Here is a 22,412-nt window from a genome sequence, read left to right on the forward strand (position 1 = left end):
AACTGCTGACAGATTTGTAAAGCAGGAGTTTGTTTTAATCGTCACTTTACTGCTTGCCTTTAATGAGAAGTCTATGCCAACACATTGCATCCTTCCTGGAAAAAGTTACAGCTCAGGCCACAGGATTATTTCACATTTAAAATAAACATTCTTTCTTAGGCTCATCCTTCCACAGAATCAAATTTTCAGCTTGCAAACCTGAAGCTTTCAAACGCTGATTAAACAGCTGTGACTTGTAGAAAACACCGATATCAATGCATTTATGCCGCAGGTATTTTTCCGTGCAAATTTGCAAGAGATTCTTCAATTTGCTTTCATTTTATCAAGGTTGAGAATAAAACTTAGTAAACCTGTCACCCAAATGACATGCATTCTTTTTAGAAATCCAATAAACTAACCTAATCCAAGCCAACATGACATCAAAAAAGACACCGCTGGAGTAACTCAGCAGATCAGGCAGCATTTCTGGAGAACATGGATAGGTGACATTTCAGATCGGGACCATTCATCAACTACATGGCATCGTATCAACTTGAGCTAATTCAATCTATTTCCTAATATATCTTAATGGAAAACCTAATTCATCAGAACAAATTATTCAATATTTACAATTTAAGCCTGTCCACAGTTGGTTTAACAGAATGCAAAATCCATTCATAAAAATAAGTTAATAATCATTACAATTCCCTCAAGCTTTAAAGTCAACAAATGTAGATCATGGCAGTTTAATGAAATTAAAAGCAAGATGAGTATGTCAAAGAGGCAAACTTGTCAACACCCCACTCCACATCAAAAAAAAAGGCTGCAATTGTGTAGATAAGATCCTATTCAACAAACTTGACACCAGCCAGGGCATAATAGCAAAAGGTTTAAATCTTCCCACAAAATTACTCAGTTTATGGGGGGGGGGGATTAAAATACTGGAGGAAAGCAGCTAAACCTAAAGAGTAATTTTCAGATTTAATGCACAATATTTTTAGATTGTGTAATAATACCAATTTAAACAGGATAAATAAAACATTATATTTTCTCCTTCAGACAAGGCCAAAATACAACTATTTTCAGATAAAGAATCTCCAGTTTCTGTATCTATAACCAAAGGTCACTTCCATACTGTCAAATTATGAAGCAAACCAAAAGCCATTTTTTTCTCAACCCAATAAACCACTTAACATCTGAGCATTCATACTCATTTATTTCAGCAACAGATGCAATGCAGCACATACAACAGGGTACGCCAACAAACAAGTGTTGCATCACACCAGTTAGTAGCAACTTTATTATATACTATCACAGTACACAGAGGTTAAGGAATGCGTTTCAAGTCGTACAAAGCAAAGTAACTATAACATAAAAATGTTTAGATGCTATATACATTTGGGACACAAAAGATGTCGACTTCAGATCATGTGGTACAAAAGTCCCAAAGGAAAACACAGACGCTCTCAGGTTTAACATTTCCTCTTCACATGCTCTTCTGCTATACTGATGTTTATACCTCCGTTTCTCCACCTAGGAGAAAGTACAAATGCTTTAGAACAAGAAAGTAGTTTACAAACGTTTCACATATTATAACACACACTGGCCAATACTTCAAGGTGCTGCACAGGAAAGCATTTTACTGCAGCAGATCTAGAAACATCAGACCTGACTTTATCAAGTCTGACACATTTAACCCAGGCAAACCAAAATATACTACAGCTTGCTTGATGTTGTTTGGTTATCATTTGTATCAGAGCTATGAAGAAACAAAACAAAAAACAGCATTGTTTAATTTTTTTAATAAAATTACCACACTGAAGATCCATAACTGAAATACAAGATGTTACCAAATAAAGAATGCTGAATTAATTATGCAGTAAGACATTATCGATTTAAAAAAAACAAATGCCTGTAAGAAATGTTTATCCAATGTTATATATTTATATATACACAAAGATGATTGAAGACAAAGTCTGAAGTTTTCCAGTTTATCTTTAACGTTGATACATGATGTTGGAAGAGACCATACCACAGGGCAGCATTTTCACGAGCACACCTCACGTTCTGTCCGCAATGCGCGGCCCCAAGAGAATCGTGTGGTCAGGGTGACACGTGTCCTGCAATGAAGTTCCCGCTGGCGGGTACAAACAAGGTATAATGTCAGAGTTAGAAGGAAACTTTTTCGTTTGTCTTGCTGGGTCCTTTATTTGTACCCATTAGCAGTACTTTACCTGTTAAATTTACAGACTTGTTAAAAAGTGTTAATCCCTCAGACCTTTAACACCTCCTGTTACAAAAAGCTGCAAATCACTTGAAGTGAAAACTAAGGTTACCTGAAGTTCAATGCTCAAAGCAAAATTTAAATAATAAAGCCTGACATTTTACATTATTAAAAATGTACACTGGCATATTATTTAAGTGTCTTTTCCTCCATTAGCTGCGATAAGATATTACATACCTGGAGTGAAATAACTATATCAATTTTTCTTTAGTATGGTTGGTAGTTATTCTGGTGACTGCCTGCACCTCTAGATGCCTTTCCATAGCTGCTCTGCTGACCTGTCAAAGCGATTGGATTTCACAAGTTTAACATGAAATTTGCATATCTACATTTACACAATTTTTTCAAACACACCAAAGTGGCCATTAACAAATTTCCAACAACATCTTTGACCTAACTTAGTAAAACCTGGACAAAAATAAGAATTCCAGTACCAAACTTTGATTCTCTGCTGGTTGCAGAAAATGGGCAAAAGCTCATTGTGATTTACGGCTTATCCTATTCTCTTCTTTCACCCCTATAATTTTACCCACCTGGCCACTTGCCTCTAAACAGCCTCCTTCAGCAGAGAGGGTGAGGCAGTCCAGGCCGCAGACTTCTCCACGACCATCAATGCCGTTCCTTGATTGACCATCAGGAGGCACATTTGCTAAGAGGAGATATGAGCAATGTTAGTTTTTCCTCCTCTCCAAGATGGAACGCTCTGTTACCTGGACAAAAGCTAGCTAAATACTCCCCTTATCATGGGTAATAAAAACCCTCCAAACATAAAACAAGCTGATTCCACTACCTTATTCCTTTATAGAAATTTAGGCACAAAAGTTTACTGGCCAATTGAAAACTATCTACAGATGAAGCACCTTGAAGGACACCAATGTGGTGTCATAAGAAATAACACACAAGATTTCACTTGGTTAAATAAACAGTAACGCTAAAATGGTGTCTAACGGCACCAAAGGAAAACAGACATCAGATGGGCTAAAAAAATTAATTACCCTTATTTGCTATTTAACATTTTTGTTTTCTTTGTCAATACTGCGAGCAAATATATACAAAGAAACCTCTTATTTATTAACATTTCACCAAAAATCTTACCACTTCACAAAAGTGTATTACCAGCCAATTAGCCAAATGCTGTAACTTACTATTGTAGGTATCATATTCTGGAGCATATCCGTAGTTGTTGTAGTTATACCCAGAGTAATCATAACCTCCATATCCATTGTAACCTGGATTGCTATAGCCATTGTTGTAACTACTATAACCTTGATTCCAGTAGCTGTTGTATCCCTGGTTCCAGTTCTGATTTTGTCCTAAGAAAAGATAGCAATACAAACAACTTTGGAGTTTGTTCTGAAGCACATTGTAACCTAAATTAGTTGCGAGAGGAAACCAGAGATCTAAAACTCAGTGGGGAAAAAAAGCCAAAATATTCACTGCATTCTCTGCCATAATCCAGAAATGCCAGAAGAATTTGCCACTATCAAAAGGAAATTGAAAGCCCACACAGGGGAATCCAATGCTACCACGTTGTGTATACAATGCACAACACCATATTGTTTTTACTTAAGTCAATATCAGGATGTCTATATATGCAAAATAGGGAAATGCCCTCATGTGCACTGCACAACTGACAATCTAATACAGAGGATCGCAAACAGAGATATCTGTGCAAGAAGCAATTTTGATTACAGCAATATTAAATCTGGCAATTTGACAATGGAATTGTAGTAAATGCTTGCTCAAATGAAAAAAATCTTGCCAAAAGCAACAATTTTCAAAATTTACATATCTAAAAGTCACCTAATGGATGTCATGCACCACCACAAAAGCCGTAATTATATTCTACAGTTCATCCACTTGCCACCAACTAACTCAAACACATTGAAGTGTTAAAAGAGAAAGACCAGACACAGTCTTGGGTTACACAAAAGGATCATCACTTAGATTAATTGCTGGATGAGACGATTACCATTAGTATCGTCCTACAATCCGTGATTCAAACCTTTCCTCCACTATGGTAAAAGGGCAATTCTAATAAGCAAACATGATTTACCCTGCTCCTTATCAACAATGAAAACAAGATCTGGTATTTGGGCAACATCCTTCAGCATATTCTACTACTACCAACCACAAAGTTGCTGACAAATTGCTAAATACTCCACAAACCACCAGATCATATTGTTACTCCAGCATTTTGTGTCTACCTTCAATTTAAACCAGCATCTGCAGTTATTTTTCCTACAGATCATATTGTTAATTGGATATAGATCAAGTCATGACAATCATTTACTTAATCTCATCCTATTCTTCCACAAACCAAGTGTTTTAATCTTTTCCCAACCAAAAAACAAAACCAGACAATCTCCCATGGAACAAGTGGGGGTAGGTTAACCAAGTAAACAGATAATTACCTAGCCATGCATTTCTTTACTGCTCCAGTAAAGTGACCATTTCACGGTCAAAGCCCACATCAGGAAATTAACTTACCCCCTCTATCACGACCTCTTCCACCAAACCCACCTCCACCTCTGCCTCCTCGTTGCTGCTGCTGCCTGTAGACTTCCTTGGGCTGTGCCACTTTAATTTCACACTATTAAAAACATTTAAATGAAAAAACTGGTTAAAATACAACCACAAAATTCAGAAACATTACAATTTACTTGTAAATATTTTGGACGACTTTCAAATAGAACTGTAAATAAATGCTTGATTCTAACACTTGTTCCATTTGTCAATTGGAGATTTGTGTCCAATGGTTCTGGGTCTCTGCATCGTCCAATCACCCAAACAATTCTCCTCAGTAGATGTCTGAGGCAAATGTCTGCAATGAGAGCAGGAAAGAGCTCCTTACTCCAGGGAGTTACGAGGGTCAAAAGTGGTCATTAAGTGACAATGGTAAGGCATTGCATACATACAGTAAAGAGGGAACTAACAAGAGGGAGGGGAGGAAATTTATGCATGGAGCCACAGCTGGGTGAGGTACTAAACATGTACATTGCATGAGTATTCACCAAGGTGAAGGACATGGAGGGTAGCAAAATCAGTGAGGGATATGCTAATGTTCTGTGGCATAAGACCAAGGAGATTGTAGTGTTGGACTACGAAAAAAACATTAAAGACCCTACTCCCAATTCCTCCATCTACGCCGCATCTGCGCCCGGGATGAGGTGTTTCACACTAGGGCTTCCGAGATGTCCTCTTTCTTCAGGAAACGGGGCTTCCCCTCCTCCATTATAGATGAGGCTCTCACTAGGGTCTCTTCTACATCCCGCAGCTCCGCTCTTGCTCCCCCCACTCGCAACAAGGACAGAATCCCCCTCGTTCTCACCTTCCACTCCACCAGCCAGCGGATCCAACATATCATCCACCAACATTGCCGTCACCTACAACGGGACCCCACCACTGGCCATATCTTCCCATCCCCTCTCTGCGTTCCGCAGAGACCGTTCCCTCTGTAACTCCCTGGTCCACTCGTCCCTTCCTACCCAAACCACCCCAACCCCGGGCACTTTCCCCTGCAACCGCACGAGATGCCACACCTGTCCCTTTACCTCCCCCCTCAACTCCATCCAAGGACCCAAACAGTCTTTCCAGATGAGACAAAGGTTCACCTGCACCTCCTCCACCTCATTTATTGCATCCGCTGCTCTAGATGTCAACTTATTTACATCGGCAAAACCAAGCGCAGGCTCGGCGATCGCTTCGCTGAACACCTGCGCTCGGTCCGCAATAACCAAACTGATCTCCCGGTGGCCGAGCATTTCAACTCCCCCTCCCATTCCCAGTCTGACCTTTCTGTCATGAGCCTCCTCCAGTGCCATAGTGAGGCCTACCGGAAATTGGAGGAACAGCACCTCATATTTCGCCTGAGCAGTTTGCAGCCCAGTGGTATGAACATCGACTTCTCCAACTTTAGATAGTTCCTCTGTCCCTCCCTTCCCCTCCTCCTTCCCAGATCTCCCTCTATCTCCCTGTCTCCACCTATATCCTTCCTTTGTCCCGCCCCCCCGACATCAGTCTGAAGAAGGGTCTCGACTCGAAACGTCACCCATTCCTTCTCTCCCGAGATGCTGCCTGACCTGCTGAGTTACTCCGGCATTTTGTGAATTAAAGTGGTTAAGCTCCCTAGGATCATCCCCAGGTTATAGAGGTAAGAGGGTTCCAGGATTCCGTCAAAGATCCTTCCATTGTCTCTAACCACAAACAAGGTCCCAGAGAGTAGGCAATATCTTTCCTTTAATGGCAAGTAAATCGTACACAAGTGAGCCTTATATCAGTGGTAGGAAAGCTATTGGAGCCCTCGGGTTAGGATTTAACTACATTTGGTAAAAGCATGAGCTGTAGGGATAGTCAGCATCACTGTGTGGGACTAGCCATGTTTTTAAAAAGTTTTTGTGAGCAGACAATGAAGATGATTGATGATCATCAACGACAACAATTTCTGGGCATAATCCAGAGGATGCAGGATCATTTCATTCCAAAGAGGAAGAAAGATTCTAAGGGGAGTAAGAGGCAACCGTGACTGACAAGGGAAGTTAGGGATGGAATAAAACTAAAAGGAAAAATGTATAACATAGCAAAGAGTAGCGGGAAGCCAGAGGATTGGGAAACTTTACAAAGACAACAGAAGGTAACAAAAAGGGCAATACGGGCTGAAAAGATTAAGTACGAGGGAAAGCTGGCCAAGAATATAAAGGACAGTAAACGTTTCTTTACGTATGTTAAGAGAAAAAGATTGCTAAAGACAAATGTGGGTCCCTTGAAGGCAGAAACGGATGAAATTATTATGGGTAACAAGGAAATGGCAGAAGAGTTGAACAGGTACTTCGGATCTGTCTTCACTAAGGAAGACACAACCAATCTACCAGATGTACTAGAGCAGGGGCCTCCAAACTTTTCAGCATGAGGGCCACGTTATATATTTGGCACATTTTTGCAGGCCGTAGGAAAAAATAAAGTGTGAGTTTTATAAATTTAATGAACTCAAAAAAGTTTAGACTAGGTTACGTTAGATTAGATTAGGAAAGGTTAAACTAGGTTATGTTAGATTAGGTTAGTTTACAGTAGGTTTATATGGCAACAAATAAATTATTCAATTTTTTAAAAAGAGCTTGAAATATTGAAATATATATACAATCATTTATAAAACAGAAAAAAATAGTGATCACCACTGGGGGAGAGAGGGGTAGAGTGTCGGGGTAGAGGGATTTTTTTTTAGATTTAGATATACAGCGCGGAAACAGGCCCTTTGGTTCACCGGGTCCGCGCCGCCCAGCGATCCCCGCACATTAACACTATCTTACACACACTAGGGACAATTTTTACATTTGCCCAGCCAATTAACCTACATACCTGTACGTCTTTGGCATGTGGGAGGAAACCGAAGATCTCAGAGAAAACCCACGCAGGTCACGGGGAGAACGTACAAACTCCGTACAGACGGCGCCCGTAGTCAGGATCGAACCTGAGTCTCCGGCGCTGCATGCGCTGTAAGGCAGCAACTCTACCGCTGCACCACAGTGCTGCCGGTAGGCAGCAGCAGGTGAGAGCAGGAGGACAATAAACAATAGGAGCAGGAGGAGGCCATTCGGCGTTTCGAGCCAGCACCACCATTCAATGTGATCATGGCTGATCATTCTCAATCAGTACCCCGTTCCTGCCTTCTCCCCATATCCTCTGACTCTGCTATCCTTAAGAGCTTTATCTAGCTCTCCCTTGAATGCATTCAGAGAATTGGCCTCCACTGCCTTCTGAGGCAGAGAATTCCACAGATTCACAACTCTCTGACTGAAATTTTTTTCCTCATCTCAGTTCTAAATGGCCTACCCCTTATTCTTACACTGTGGCCCCTTGTTCTGGACTCCAACATTGGGAACACGTTTCCTGCCCCTTGTCCAACCCCTTAATAATCTTATATGTTGCGATAAGATCTCCTCTCATCCTTCTAAATTCCAGTGTATACAAGCCTAGTCGCTCCAGTCTTTCAACATACGACAACCCCGCCATTCCGGGAATTAACCTAGTAAACCTATGCTGCACGCCCTCAATAGCAAGAATATCCTTCCTCAAATTTGGAGACCAAAACTGCACACAGTACTCCAGGTGCGGTCTCACTAGGGCCCTGTACAACTGCAGAAGGACCTCTTTGCTCCTATACTCAACTCCTCTTGTAATGAAGGCCAACATTCCATTGGCTTTTTTCACTGTCTGCTGTACCTGCATGCTTCCTTTCAGTGACTGATGCACCTAGACATGCAGATCTCGTTGTACATCGCCTTTTCCTAACTTGACACCATACAGATAATACTCTGCCTTCCTATTCTTACCACCGAAGTGGATAACCTCACGGGGAGGGTGCCAGAGGGTCCGATGAAGGAGCACCGCCACTTGCGGGGGCTGATCCCTCCCTCCCTCTCTCTCTCCCCCCCTCCCAGAGCCAGCGAGATCTGCGCCGCTGCTCCACTCTCTTCACCGGCCACGTCTCCCTCTAACGCAGCAAAATGAGAACAAACGTTGTCGTTGTTGCTCAGAAGCCCCGCATCCTCGGGGGTGAGCAGTGGCGGTGAGGAGGGAAGTTCCACTTGTGTTTGTCCTTATTTTGCTGCGTTAGAGGGAGACGGGGCCAGGGAAGAGAGTGGAACCGCGGCGCAGATCTTGCTGGCTCTGGGAGAAGGGGGGAACAGCCCCCGCGGCGCTCCTTCATCAGACCCTCTGACACCCTCCCTCCACGCCCCCTCTCTCTCCCCCCCACCGCTCCCCCCGGGGCGATTGGCGGCTGCGGTGAAGAAGGGGCGCTGCGATCTCTCGCCTTGTCCCGGCTCTGGGTCGGTGGCGATCCACTCTCCAGTGAACCTCCGCCGGCAGCTTCTACCTCCAGTCCCCACCACCTAAGAGCTTGCTGCGGGCCGGATAAAATCTCAGTCCCCACCACCTAAGAGCTTGCTGCGGGCCGGATGTGGCCTGCGGGCCATAGTTTGGAGGTCCCTGTACGAGAGGACAGAGGATCTACGGAGACAGAGGAACTGAAAGCTGGTAAATTCCCAGGGCCTGGTGGTCTGCATTCCAGAGTACTCAAGGAGATGGTTCTAGAAATCATGGACGCATTGGTGATCATTTTCCAATGTTCAATAGATTCAGGATCAGTTCCTGTGGATTGGAGAGTAGCTAATGTTATCCCACTTTTCAAGAAAGGAGCGAGAGAGAAAACGGGGAATTATAGACCAGTTAGCCTGACATCAGTAAGATGCTGGAGTCAATTATTAAAGAGGTAATAACGGCGCATTTGGATAGCAGTGAAAGGATCGGTCCAAGTCAGCATGGATTTATGAAGGGGAAATCCTGCTTGACTAATCTTCTGTAATTTTTTGAGGATGTGACAAGTAAAGTGGATGGAAGGAGTGCCAGTGGATATGGTGTATCTCGACTTTCAGAAAGCCTTTGATAAGGTCCCACAAGGGAGTTTGGTGAGCAAAATTAGAGCACATGGTATTGGGGGTAGGGTATTGACATGGATAGAGAATTGGTTGGCAGACTGGAAGCAAAGAGTAGGAATAAACGGGTCCTTTCCAGAATGGCAGGGAGCGGCGAGTGGAGTGCCGCAAGGGTCGGTGCTGGGGCCGCAACTATGTACAATATATATTAATGATTTGGATGATGGAATTAGAACACTAGCAAGTTTGCAGATGACACAAAGCTGTGTGGCAGTGTGAACCGTGAAGAGGATGTTAGGAGGTTGCAGGTTGACTTGGACAGGTTGAGTGAGTGGGCAGATGCAGTATAATGTAGATAAATGTGAGGTTATCCACTTTGGCGGCAAAAACAAGGAGGCAATTATCTCAATGGTGTCAGATTAGGTAATGGGGAAGTGCAACGAGACCTGGGTGTCCTTGTACACCAGTCACTGAAAGTAAGCGTGCAGGTACAGCAGGCAGTGAAGAAAGCTAATGGCATGTTGGCCTTCATAACGAGAGGATGAGTATAGGAGCAAAGAGGTCCTTCTGAGACCACATATGGAGTATTGCGTGCAGTTTTGGTCTCCTAATTTGAGGAAGGATGTCCTTGCAATTGGGGCAGTGCAGCGGAGGTTCACGAGGTTAATCCCTGGGATGGCAGGACTGTCATATGAGGAAAGATTGGAAAGACTGGGCTTGTATTCACTGGAGTTTAGAAGGATGAGAGAGGATCTTATAACATATAAAATTATAAAAGGATTAGACAAGCTGGATGCTGTCTGATTTAGAGTGTTAGCTAAAGAAGAGATTGAACAAACATGGATTATGTTCTCTGAGGGACTGGAGGCAAAGGGAAGACCTGATACATGTTTATAAGAGACATAGATTGTCAGTCTTCCCCCTTCCCTCCAAAAGATAGAAATGTCAAATACCAGAGGGCACAACTTTAATGTCGCCCCATTGAACAGCAGAGTCGGGGTCAGTCTAGGCGAGCCATAGTTTGATTGATTCAAACATACAGCATGGAAACAGGCAGTTCAGCCCACCAATTCCACAACGACTATCGATCACATCCACACCCTCCACACTAGGGGCAAATTACAGAACTCAATTCATCTACAAACCTACACATCTATGGGATGTGCAAGGAAGATGGGGCACCCCGAGGAAACCCATATGATTACAGGGAGAACATGTGTACTCCACGCAGGCCACACACAAGGTCAGGATCGAACCTAGGTCTCTGGCACTAAGAGGCAATGATAGGGGAGTATCAAGAAGTAAATGAACTTAAAGCCTGTATAATTGTAGGGAACTATGAGGTTGTGGTTTTATTCTGAGACTTGGTTGCAAGAGGGACAGGACTGCAACATGCCTGGCTTTTGATTTTTCAGTTGTGATAGGGTGGTAAAAGAACTGGAGCAGTTACATTACCAACCAAGGAAAATGTCAGCAGCACGGAGAAAATAATGGTGGTTTCGTTCACAGAGTCAATATGGGTAGAGCTATAAAAAAAAAAAGAAACGTACGATCTCTAATGGGTCCAGATGCAGATAACCAAATGGGATCAACCCAAGGTTATAGAGAGAGGTTTGAAGGAGCCCCACAAAGGTCTTTGTATTCTACCGAGCCAATTTCTTTTTAAACAGAGCAGCACGTGACTGGATATGGACCATGTGCAAGGTGATGAAGATAGCTTAATTTGGTATCATGGTCAGCATTGTCATTGTGCTGTTTCTAGGCATGTTTCTGTACTATAGTGTTCTGTTTGAAGAATCAACTAGTCAACTGATGAAAATAAATTGGGATTCATGATCTAGTTAATTTAGCTCCGTGACTAAAAAGCTTTAAACTTAAAGGCCCATATAAATTGCACTTTAAGGAACGTTTAGTGTCAAGCTCTAGTTGCCCTCAAGTAGGCAGTGGTGTGCAACCTTCTTGGACTAATGCAGTCATGGTGTATATATAGTGCTCTCTGGAAACAACTCCAAGACATTGCCCTAAAGGATCAGCATTATTTTTCTAATTGAGGAATGAATTTGAATTGCAACCACTCAAATTAGCCAATTTCTTCAAGAGGTCCCAAACATTGCAAAGAAATAAAGCTGCTTTTGGAACTAGCTGGATGGATATTTGCACCATGGTGTATTACACGGCCAGTTGAACCAATTCATATTTCTACCAGTTTGCAAAGAATATCTTTTTTTTTAAATGACTAGGCCCAAAGACAGACCAAAATAGTTATAAATATGAAAATGGATACCTTGATGAAAACTTGCAGACCTTTAAGCAAAGATTTGCATAATGTAATACCCTGAAATGAATAACTCCCCAACCATGTTGGGTTAAGTGATGCCAACTCTTATTCATCAGCAGCTACTCAGCTAATTCAAGGTGTAATTTCTCAGGGGATGAACATTAGATGTCTCATACCTAAAGGACAACAGGGTGGCACTGGAAAGTGAGATTCATTTCTATTGCTCTTCAACCAGAATGAAAGACTCCCGCAACATGCCTACAATTCTATCACTGGGCTTCGTTGAGATGCCACAAAGAGCTAAAGATAACCTCAACTCCCAAATGAAGACTGGTCATTCAAATCAGCCCATGACCTAGAACCCTTCTTAAATTTAGGAGGCTTCTGGTTGAAAATTAGGAGGCTTCTTTAAATACAGGAGAGGTGCCGGAACACTGGAGGGTGGCAGATATTGCCCCTTTATTCAAGAAGGGCTGCAGGGAAAATGCTGGGAACTAGGGCGGCACGGTGGCGCAGCGGTAGAGTTGCTGCTTTACAGCGAATGCAGCGCCGGAGACTCAGGATCGATCCTGACTACGGGTGCTGCACTGTAAGGAGTTTGTACGTTCTCCCCGTGACCTGCGTGGGTTTTCTCCGAGATCTTCGGTTTCCTCCCACACTCCAAAGACGTACAGGTATGTAGGTTAATTGGCTGGGTAAATGTAAAAATTGTCCCTAGTGGGTGTAGGATAGTGTTAATGTACGGGGATCACTGGGCGGCGTGGACTTGGAGGGCCGAAAAGGCCTGTTTCCGGCTGTATATATATGATATGATATATGATAATGCAAGGACACATCTAATCAGGAGATAAGATTTTAAAAAAAGACCTGCCATAGGATAGGTATCTTTCCAGAGATGGAGAACAGCCCAAGTATCTGCCAGTTATTTAGACAGATCCACCAAGATGGATCCTTAAAATATTCAAATTTATTAGCAGAGACGCATCTTCGGTGAAACGACTGAACTGACAAGCTTAGGAAGGTGTCATCTGGAATTAGAACTTGTACACATGCCAGTGTTCCCAAAACGATGAGTAAGGAAGCCAAAGTTGACACAAAGTCCGATCATACATGGAAATGTGTCCATTGGCCTAGTCTGTGCCAGTCATCAAGCACCTACACCAATTCCTTTTTTGTTCTCCCTCCACAACCATTAACACTCCTTTTACCCCTTCCCCCAATTCTACCAAAGAAGCAATTTGCACTGGTTAGATTAGCCTACCAACCCTCATGTCCATGGGATGTAGGAGGAAACCAACGTACAGAGAAAACTTATACAGTCACATGGAGAATGCATACACTTCATGCAGCAGCAATGGGTGTCAAGATTGAACCCGGGCCACTGGATCTGTTAGTCCAGCATATTGTGCCACTATGCTGGAGTAATTGGGATAATGGTCAGATCAAATTTTGGAAAATGCAGAAATATTTGTGCACGTTTAGATTACAAAGGCAGTCAATGGGCACCATCATATACGCCATATTAAAATGAACACCACAGAAGTTAGCTTGAGTGAATCAGTCCATACATTTATAGAAGACTAAGGCAAGAAAGAAAAAAACACCAAAAAACATCAATCACCAAGGTGTTAATAGGCTTCGAGTGATTTACTTGGGTATGTCCAGGTATGACAAGTTATTCATTGAACAATTTCAAATGTAAATTACAAGCACCCAGGCAGCTTGCAATTTACCTTAAACATATCTTAATCTATCAGGGAAGATGCAAAATGGTTGACTTAATTCATTGGCAAGTGTTACTAACATCTAGAAATGGAAAGACACAGGGACAAGACACAGAATGCACCAAATCAACCTGCCAATGGCTTAAGATACAGCAAAGATCCAGGTACAAAACACTAAGCAATTACCAGGAAACTGGTTCAAGAAATTCTGGAGCTCCAGGGATTCCTATTAAATCTTTCCTTTCTCACCCTAAACTTTGAACTGTGGTTCTTGATTGCCCTACTCAGGGTAAAAGACTGCATCTACTCCCGTCATGATCTTATAGACACATCATCTCACATCCTATATGCTCCGAAGGAATCTTCTCTGCGCTCGTGTCGGAAAAAAAACCCTGCAGATGCTGGTATAAATCAACGGTAGAAACAAAATGCTGGAGTAACTCAGAGGGTCAGGCAGCATCTCGGGAGAAGGAATGGGTGACCTTTCGGGTCGAGACCCTTCTTCAGACTGATGTCAAGGGAGGGGGCGGGACAAAGATAGGATGTAGATGGAGACAGGAAGACTAGTGGGAGAACTGGGATGGGGAGGGCATAGAGAGGAAAAGCAGGGACTACCTGAAGTTTGTTGTATGCGACGGCTCTTGGGGTGGAAGGTGAGGACAAGGGGGACTCTCTCCTTGTTATGAATGGGGGAAGGGGGAGCAAGAGAGGAGCTGCGGGATATTGAAGAGACCCTAGTGAGAGCCTCATCTATAATGGAAGAGGGGAACCAGTTTCCTAAAGAATGAGGACATCTTCGATGCCCTAGTATGGAACACCTCATCCTGGGCACAGATGCAGCGTAGACAGAGGAATTGGGAGTAGGGAATAGAGTTTTTACAGGAAACAGGGTGGGAAGAAGTGTAGTCAAGATAGCTGTGGGAGTCAGTGGGTTTGTAGTAGATGTTGGTCACTAGTCTGTCTCCTGAGATGGAGAGATCCAGAAATGGTGGGAGATGTCAGAGATGGTCCAAGTATATTTAAGAGCAGGATGGAAATTAGTGGTGAAATTGATGAAGTCAGTGAGTTCTGCATGGGTACAGGAGGTAGCACCAATGCAGTCATCAATGTAGCGGAGGTAGAGTTCCGGGATCAGCCCAGGGTACATCTGGAACAGGGATCGTTCGACGTACCCTACAAAGAGGCAGGCATAGCTAAGGCCCATACGCCTTGGATTTGGAGGAAGTGGGAGGAGTCAAAGGAGTTGTTGGGGTTAAGGACCAGCTCTGCTAGGTGGAGGAGAGTATTGGTAGATGATCTTTCTGTCCTGGGCCTCCTCCATTGTCAGAGTGAGTGAGGCCCAGCGTAAATTGGAGGAACAGCACCTCATTTCACTTGGGCACTTTACACCCCAGCGGTATGAACATTGACTTCATTGACTTCTCTAACTTCAGGTTGTCCCTGCTTCCCCTCTCTCTCCCCTTCCCAGTTCTCCCACTAGTCTTCCTGTCTCCGTCTAAATTCCTTTCTTTGCACTCTTCCCAGCATAACATCTTTCTTATAGCAGGGTGACCAAAACTGAACACAATACTTCCAACCATGGCCCCACCAGTGCCTTGTACAGCTGTAACATAACATCCCAACTTCTCTACTCAAAACCATGACTGAAGAAAGCCTTCGTGACCACCATTTCTGCCTGTGACACCACGTTCAAAGAACTATGTGCCTGTACTCCTAAATCTCTCAGCTCTGCAACACTCCCCTGAGCCCTGCCATTTACTGTGAAAGTCCTGTCTTGACTGGAGTTCCGAAAATGCAACACCTTACATTTATCAGAAACATGAACTTTCTCCCACCATTAGATATTCCTGACTACCAATATTCCTGAGCACTACCAATATCTGGGGTATTCTGCCTTTGGTAGTATTTTTTTAAATTTTAAATATTGTTACAGCTGTTGTAAAGGAGCTCTATTCCCAAAATGATCAGCTCTACATCGTAAAGAATTTTGACTGGACTTACCTTGCTTGAGCCTATATTGTGATATTTATTCTCCAAAAGCCTTTTCACTGGTTCTTCTTCCTTGAATGTGATAAAGCAGAATCCTCTCCGTTCGTTCGTCTTGTTGTCAATGGGCAATTCAATGCCTTCAATCTAGATGAAAACCAATTTAGAATAATTGAGGTATTTTTGCATGATGTGTTCAGTCTTAAGGAAGCTGTAATCTGCTTCTACAAATTGGCATTTGCACTCTTCACAAAATTAGAATCAACTTTTAAATTAAGCACCATTACATCAAAGTAATCACTTAATGCTTACAAATAATATGAATCTTAATTGAGCTCAAAAAGCTCTTACACATAAACTGATCACAAATCTGCATTTTCATTTCACGTTAAAATGACAACATATAAACTTGTAGGCTGGCCTAATAGCAAATCAGAAGAAAATAAAGCACAATCAATATTTGAATGAGGATTTGATTAAATCGCTAGGTTTTTGAGGGCAATAAACAGAGGATAAAGGGGTGGTTGTGTATTTAGATATCAGTCAGGCTTTTTAAAAAGACACCGCAAAGTGTGCAGGATGGCAGGGGGCTGATATAAAGGCATGAACAAGGTTAATTTTCAGATTGGCAATCACTAACCAGAGATGCTACCTGAGAGTTACTCCAGCTTTTTGTGATACCTTCTATTTGTACCAGCATCTGCAGTTATTTTCCTACACGACTAACCAGTGGAGTGCCACAAGAAGCAAAGCAGCAGTCGCAACCATTAATGATTTGAATGAAGAGTGTATAGGAACTGAATTTGCCACAATTAAAGTAAGATTGGGAGGGCTGAGCTTTGCGAGTTACGTTCTTGCATTAATTTGGAATGCAAGACAAGCAAGTTATGAGGACATGTGGTCTACAAATGGATGCAATGGTTAAATTTTGGATAAGTTACCAGATGGAGTTTAATGTAGGAAAATGAGGTTATCCACTTTGAAGACAAATATTTGAAGACAAAAACAAATATTTAAACAGTGCAAAATGACTAAATGTTCTGGAACAGAGGGATCTTAGGGGCCTGGTGCATGAAACAATGTAACCACTCTAGCACAGTAAGTAATTAAAAAGATTGATTGAGGTTGCCTTTATTGTAAAGGATAGAATATAAAAATAGTGGTTTGATGCAACTCTAGAGCTTTATTGGAGAATTGCACACAGTTTTGATCTTCACATTTAAGTTCTCTGGAGATAATGCAGAAAAAGTCGATTTGTTTAACTTCTGGGAAGAAGTTGCTGATTATAAGAGCAGTTGAACCTATACCTAGAACTTAGAAGACAAAGCACCTCCTATTAAAACATTGATACTGGGGTGGATTGACAGATGCTAACAGGCTGATTTTCCCCGGTGAAGGTATCTAGAACTAGGGGCAGTCTCAGAACTGACATTTTATTGAATGGTGGAACAGGCTCAAGTGTTCCACTCCCCATGCTCTTCCATTAATTTGGAATGCACAACAATGTCATAGTCCCAAGTGGAATACTTATTCAATTTGTCTTCTGTACTGTATGCAGTCTAACAATTGGTGTGAAAGGAAAGAGACAAGGTCAACATTCCCCTACTACACTTTAATATACTAGATATAACACAGCCTTTATGTACAGAAAGATTAGAGAAACAATATTCCCATTAATCTCAAAAGCAACACCTCTCAAAGTTAAAATTTACCTCTCCATACGCTCCAAAATAGTCTTTAACCATTTCTTCAGGTACATCAGGACTTAGGCCGCCAACAAAAACTTTCTTAGCTGGCTCCTTGCCTTTTATTGCCTTTGCTCTTTTGGGGTCAATAAGCCTCCCATCGAGTTTGTGTTCCTTCAGTTCCAACACCTAGAAGAGATGAAGGGCAGTTTCTGTACAAATGATTTTTAGCAGCAACCTAAACTTATTCAGTATTGAAATAAAAACTGTCTAAACATAATTTAAATACTTGGGCTAACATTGTGATTACAAAATTGTGAATAGGCAGAGGAAAATGAACTCTTATCTTCTGACGTTTTTCCATTCTACTCAAATCTCAGCTTTTGAATACAATGCTATCAGTCAATCGCAACACACACAGAAACATTAGCTGTGTTACTTATCTGGCTCTACAATGAAAAAGGCCAATGAAATTTGGTTTTAGTATGACCAAATTGTATCTTTAGGTAAATTCACGAATTAAAAATTTACCCCAATCATTTTAAATGGGAACGGAACAGTTTCCAAAATTTAAATAAATTTCTGGTATAAAAAGCCAAGAAGATATTTGAACTTCTGCAGCAGAGGTCAAATTCAGGTGCATGGAAACTCTTACCTCAATCCAATATATTTTTCCCAGCGGGGATCAATAACAAAAAGCACATTTTGTGTACTTAAAATGATCACATCCGCTCTTTACTCACCTAGCTTCCTGCCAATTAGATTCATGACCTGGGGTGAAAAGCAGAGGTCAGTGCCACAAGAACACAAACTGCACGCTTCTTGGTATCATTCCCTGCTGACAACAAATATCTTCAAAAATGGATTGAGTTTTGAACAAAATTTTCACAACTATAGATCATTTACATAACATGGATTTACTGCAGTCTAACACTTCAGTCAGCTATCTGTAAGCCAATGTTTATATACAAATCACAGATTTGATTTAATTTATTCAAAGTTGCATTTGGAATATTCCATGGTGTCCTTTCCTTAAAAATTATGCAAAGCATCCAAGAAATGGAATTGATGCAAATTTGACAAAGGAAATGGAGGGATATGGATCTTGTACAGGCAAGGAAACTATTTTAAGTTGGCACCGTGTTCGACAGACACTGGTCTTACTGTGTCGTACTGTTCTATGTTCTGTGTGACACTTAACCAATACCCCCCTAACCCACTACTAAATAGGTCAATACAACTGTTACTTACAGAATAGCACGAATGAAGTGACATACCAGAAATGTGTCCCAATTAAGACATTCTAAATATTTATGAAAAGAAACATAACAATTTCACTAAACATTGTACCCAAAAGGAGGAAAAATAAAAATCCCTTGGTTTGTGTCACAACTGGATATTCAAATTTTCAAAGACTTGATATCCATTTATAACACAATTCTAAAAATGTCCTGTTTTTTTAATCTGTGGGCGCACAAACACATCTGTTTCAATATGATCTGTATCAGTATTAGAAGGTTGGATATGATTTACCCTGTCCACACTTGCAGGTTCTCTGAATAGTACAAAACCAAATCCTCTTGACCGTCCCGTCACCGCATCCATTTTTATGGTACAGTCCACTACTTCACCGAACCTGGACAAGTAATCTGTCAAATCCTTCTTGCTTGTATCCCAGCTAAGGCCCCCAATGAACATTTTTCTGTGAACATAAAATGTATATCATGATCTTGACCTCCTGCTGTAAATTTTGAGCTGTGCAAAACTAAACAATGCACAGTGCAAATTAAACATTGTTTTTCCACGTTATCTAAACAGGTCATCATGCTTGTGGATTAGTTAGTTGGATTCCATGCTTGGGAGGGGAAGGGGGGGGGGGGGAAGAAAGCATTGCTTTAAAAAAAATCCTCAGTGCTCTTTACGGTGTATTTATAGGTTATCGAAAGCCAGGTAGATGTTTCCTAAAATTTCAAGACCCAATTTCAATTTTAAGTGACATGTTTTATTTATAACCAACCAACAGCAGCTTTAGTGCCAGTGTAACAATCTACACAATGTTCTTTTGAGGACGGTGCGAAAAAAAAGAGAATGCCAATAAAAAATCCGAACACACCAAGAGAAGAATGCAGCAAGAACAATTTCGTTCAGCAATGATTTGATTTCACCGGGCCACGGGTGCAAAACAAAAGGCCAAACTAAAAACAGACAGAAGAAAGAGAGGAGGTACCAAAACTAGGTCACACACCACAAGGAAGGCGCCAAGGCACGTAGGGATACAAAACCAGGCAGAAGGGAAGAAGCCTGCACTCCGTCCCCCCAGAGCCCGGCCCGGCCTGGCCGACACCCACCCCACCAACTAAAGAGACTGAATAACATGAACACGGACTGAGCCAAGAGACCAGACTTGGCCGCAAAGTTAAACACAACCGGGGACGATCACCATGTCCAGAGGAGCCCCGGGCTGCGTTCCCCCCACCCACCTCCACCCTGGTTTTGTTCCAGTGTCGCCCCTGGCTGCACCTCCTCCCCGAGCCCGGTCCCACTGGCACTGCAGCCACCACCGCCCCTCCCCTCCCCTCCCCTCCCCTCCCCGGGCCACCGCGACCCCCACCCGGTTACTCCCCTCCGCACACACAGGCACCCGAGCCGAGCCTGGGCCGCACTCACCCTTCGTCCTCCTCGTTTTTGCTGGCGTTGATCTTGGCTCCCTCGGGAAACTCCTCGGAGCCCGCGGCCGCCATGGGCTGCTCCATGAGACTGACGGGCGGCGGGTTGTAGGCGTACGGCGGCTCCACGGTGGCGGGCAGCGAGCGGCAGGTGTGACGGGCTCCGTCCCTGCTGGAGGCGCGATAGCGGGCTGGGTGTCGGTGTCGATGCCGCCGACTGACCTACAGCTGTGGCTGCGTGGGGGGGGGGGGGAGGGAAGGTAGGAAGGAAGGTGCCAGTAGACCGGCGCCGCCGCCGTCGCTGATGCTCGTCTCACGGCAACAAAATGGCGGCGCGGGCAGGGAGAAGCCCGGGAGCCGCTCGCACGCCTTATATAGGCGTCACGTGACCCGCCGCCGCCCAATCCCCGAGCGGCTCTTTGTGTCGCGGCGCCCGGGCTCCCGCCGGCCGCCAGCGCGCATGCGCGGGACGCGGGGACACCGTGGACAATGGAGGCGCCCGCCGTGGAACGCTGACGCTGTGGCGGGGAGGGCGGGAAATGTGCGGCAGGAATGGGGAGATCATAGGGGCAATGTGGAGGAGAGGAAATGGTAGAGGGGGAATAGGGTGGGTAGCAGAAGAAGGGTGGATGAAAAGGGGAGGTGGAGGTAGGGTGAATGGGAAAATGTATGGTGGATGGGAAAATAGGATTCTGGTTCTGCCTGATGACTGCGCAAGCACCTCATAAGTGGTTATCTCGCGCAGGTTGGAGTGAATAGATTTGTGATTAAATTTTGAAGTGGGCCTTTTTGACCAAGTTGAGGAGATCTAGTTGCTCAATCCCCTTTTTAAATGACAACATCGGGAGCAGCACGTGTGTTAGGTGGTAACATATTCCATTCCCTTATCGTCCTTGGGTAAAGGCAATATTGGCAGCAAAGTTTATTGAAATTTAGCGAGTTGATGTAGGGACCATGTTTCATGGCAGTTGGTGTTCTGGGATGACAGAAGATTTGATGGCGTGATTTTGTGAATCTCCTTGTAAATTGCAATGTCTTAGCCTGATTCTGTGGAGCTCTAGGGTATCCCATCCGAGAAAGGTCAGCATATTATTCATGTTTGATTTGCGCTTGTCATTACATACAAAGCGGGATGCTCGGCGTTGTACTTTGCCAGGGTGATCTTGTTGTTGAAAGGATCCCATATGGCTCCACAATACTCCAATTTCGGCCTGACCAAGGACTTTTTCTCTTTGACAGATGTACTACATGCGTGAAAATTAATTTAAAGAAGGCCGAGAGTTCTATTTGCTTTGTTAGACACTTGACTAATATGCGTTGCCCACTTAAATCTTTGCTTAATTCGACTCCTAGATATGGGTGATGGTCGCCAGCAAGATGGTCGACCCATGTTGTATTCCAATAAAAGTGGTTTAGTCTTGTGTGAGACATGCATAGTATGGCATTTGGTTGAATTGAATGACATCTGCCAGGTTTTTCCCACTCACAGAGAGCATCCAGATCCTTCTGTAAGGACAAGCTGTCTTCTGATGTTTTTATCTCTCTATAAATTATGGCATCATCTGCAAAGAGTCGAACTCGGGACGAAACTGCATTTGGAATGTCATTGATATCCAGCAGGAGGAGCAATGAACCCATGACAGTCCCCTGTGGCACACCTGATGTCACAGGAGTTTCAATAGACGTCTCCCTCCAAGAGAACTCGCTGGTGTCTCTTTGTCAAAAAGATCTCAATCCATTTTACGAGGTTGCCGTCTATTCCTACATGGTTGAGCTTGTACAGGAGCCGCTTGTGGGGATTCTTATCAAAAGCCTTACTGAAGTCTAAAGATGAGAGGAAATAGGACGGGAGGGGATAATCGGGGGAATGTGGAGGAGGGGGAATAGGGTGAATGGGGAAATAGAGGGGAAGGGACTAGGGAGAGGAGGGGAAATAGGGGGAAATGTGGATTTACGGGAGGAAGGGGAAAATAGGGGAGAGTAAATGGGGGGAAGGGCTGAGGTGGAAATAGGGGGAGGGGAGAGTTAAATTTAGTTTATTGTCACGTGTACCAAAGTACATTGTAAATTTGTTTTGTTTTGTGCTATCTAGACAGTGGATAGACTGTACATAATTACAATCAAGCTATCCACGGTGTACAGATTGAGGCTAATGGGAATGACGTTTGGTGCAGGGAGGGGGAGGACATGGGAAAGAGGTATGATGCGGTAAAGGGTGGGGGGAAGGGTGAGGAGAAGAAGCCAGGGAAGGGGAAAGAGGGGTGGGGAAAGAGGGAGGAGGTTGGGTAAAGTGAGGGAAAGGGGGAAAGAGGAAGACATCGCGATGGCAAATGTATTTCATCTTTCTTGGGTGGGCATAAAATTGCCTGCCCTGAAT

At 43.3% G+C, this 22,412-nt stretch overlaps 1 protein-coding gene across 9 annotated transcripts; it reads right to left on the reverse strand.

Moving 5' to 3' along the window:
- Positions 1-28: 28 nt before the first annotated feature.
- On the reverse strand, positions 29-20,393 carry LOC144590950 (heterogeneous nuclear ribonucleoprotein D-like). Of its 9 annotated transcripts, XR_013546640.1 has the most exons (10): positions 20,037-20,392; positions 18,903-19,071; positions 17,397-17,558; positions 15,700-15,831; positions 4,754-4,856; positions 3,409-3,576; positions 2,797-2,912; positions 2,441-2,541; positions 2,012-2,116; positions 29-1,512 (listed from the first exon to the last, which is right to left on the reverse strand). XR_013546640.1 is itself a non-coding variant. In XM_078395315.1 (9 exons), the coding sequence occupies exons 1-8, from the start codon at positions 20,120-20,122 to the stop codon at positions 2,455-2,457; spliced, it is 1,011 nt and encodes a 336-aa protein (XP_078251441.1). In that variant the 5' UTR covers positions 20,123-20,393; the 3' UTR covers positions 29-1,512; positions 2,441-2,454. The 9 variants fall into 9 exon arrangements, 8 of the variants coding, with proteins under 8 accessions (XP_078251441.1, XP_078251438.1, XP_078251445.1 ...); XM_078395315.1 differs by lacking the exon at positions 2,012-2,116 and having other exon boundaries at positions 2,809-2,912; positions 20,037-20,393; XM_078395312.1 differs by lacking the exon at positions 2,012-2,116.
- Positions 20,394-22,412: the final 2,019 nt, after the last annotated feature.

The sequence above is a fragment of the Rhinoraja longicauda genome, unplaced genomic scaffold (genome assembly GCF_053455715.1).
Source record: "Rhinoraja longicauda isolate Sanriku21f unplaced genomic scaffold, sRhiLon1.1 Scf000423, whole genome shotgun sequence".
Taxonomy (NCBI): domain Eukaryota; kingdom Metazoa; phylum Chordata; class Chondrichthyes; order Rajiformes; family Arhynchobatidae; genus Rhinoraja; species Rhinoraja longicauda.

Coding starts and splice junctions, on each gene's coding strand:
- LOC144590950 (XM_078395312.1), bottom strand. CDS start 20,122: ATGGAGCAGCCCATGGCGGCCGCGGGCTCCGAGGAGTTTCCCGAGGGA. Junction 4,857..15,699: donor ACAATATAGGCTCAAGCAAG/GTAAGTCCAGTC, acceptor TGTTTTTAATAG/TGTGAAATTAAAGTGGCACA. Junction 2,542..2,796: donor GTTTAGAGGCAAGTGGCCAG/GTGGGTAAAATT, acceptor TCGCTTTGACAG/GTCAGCAGAGCAGCTATGGA.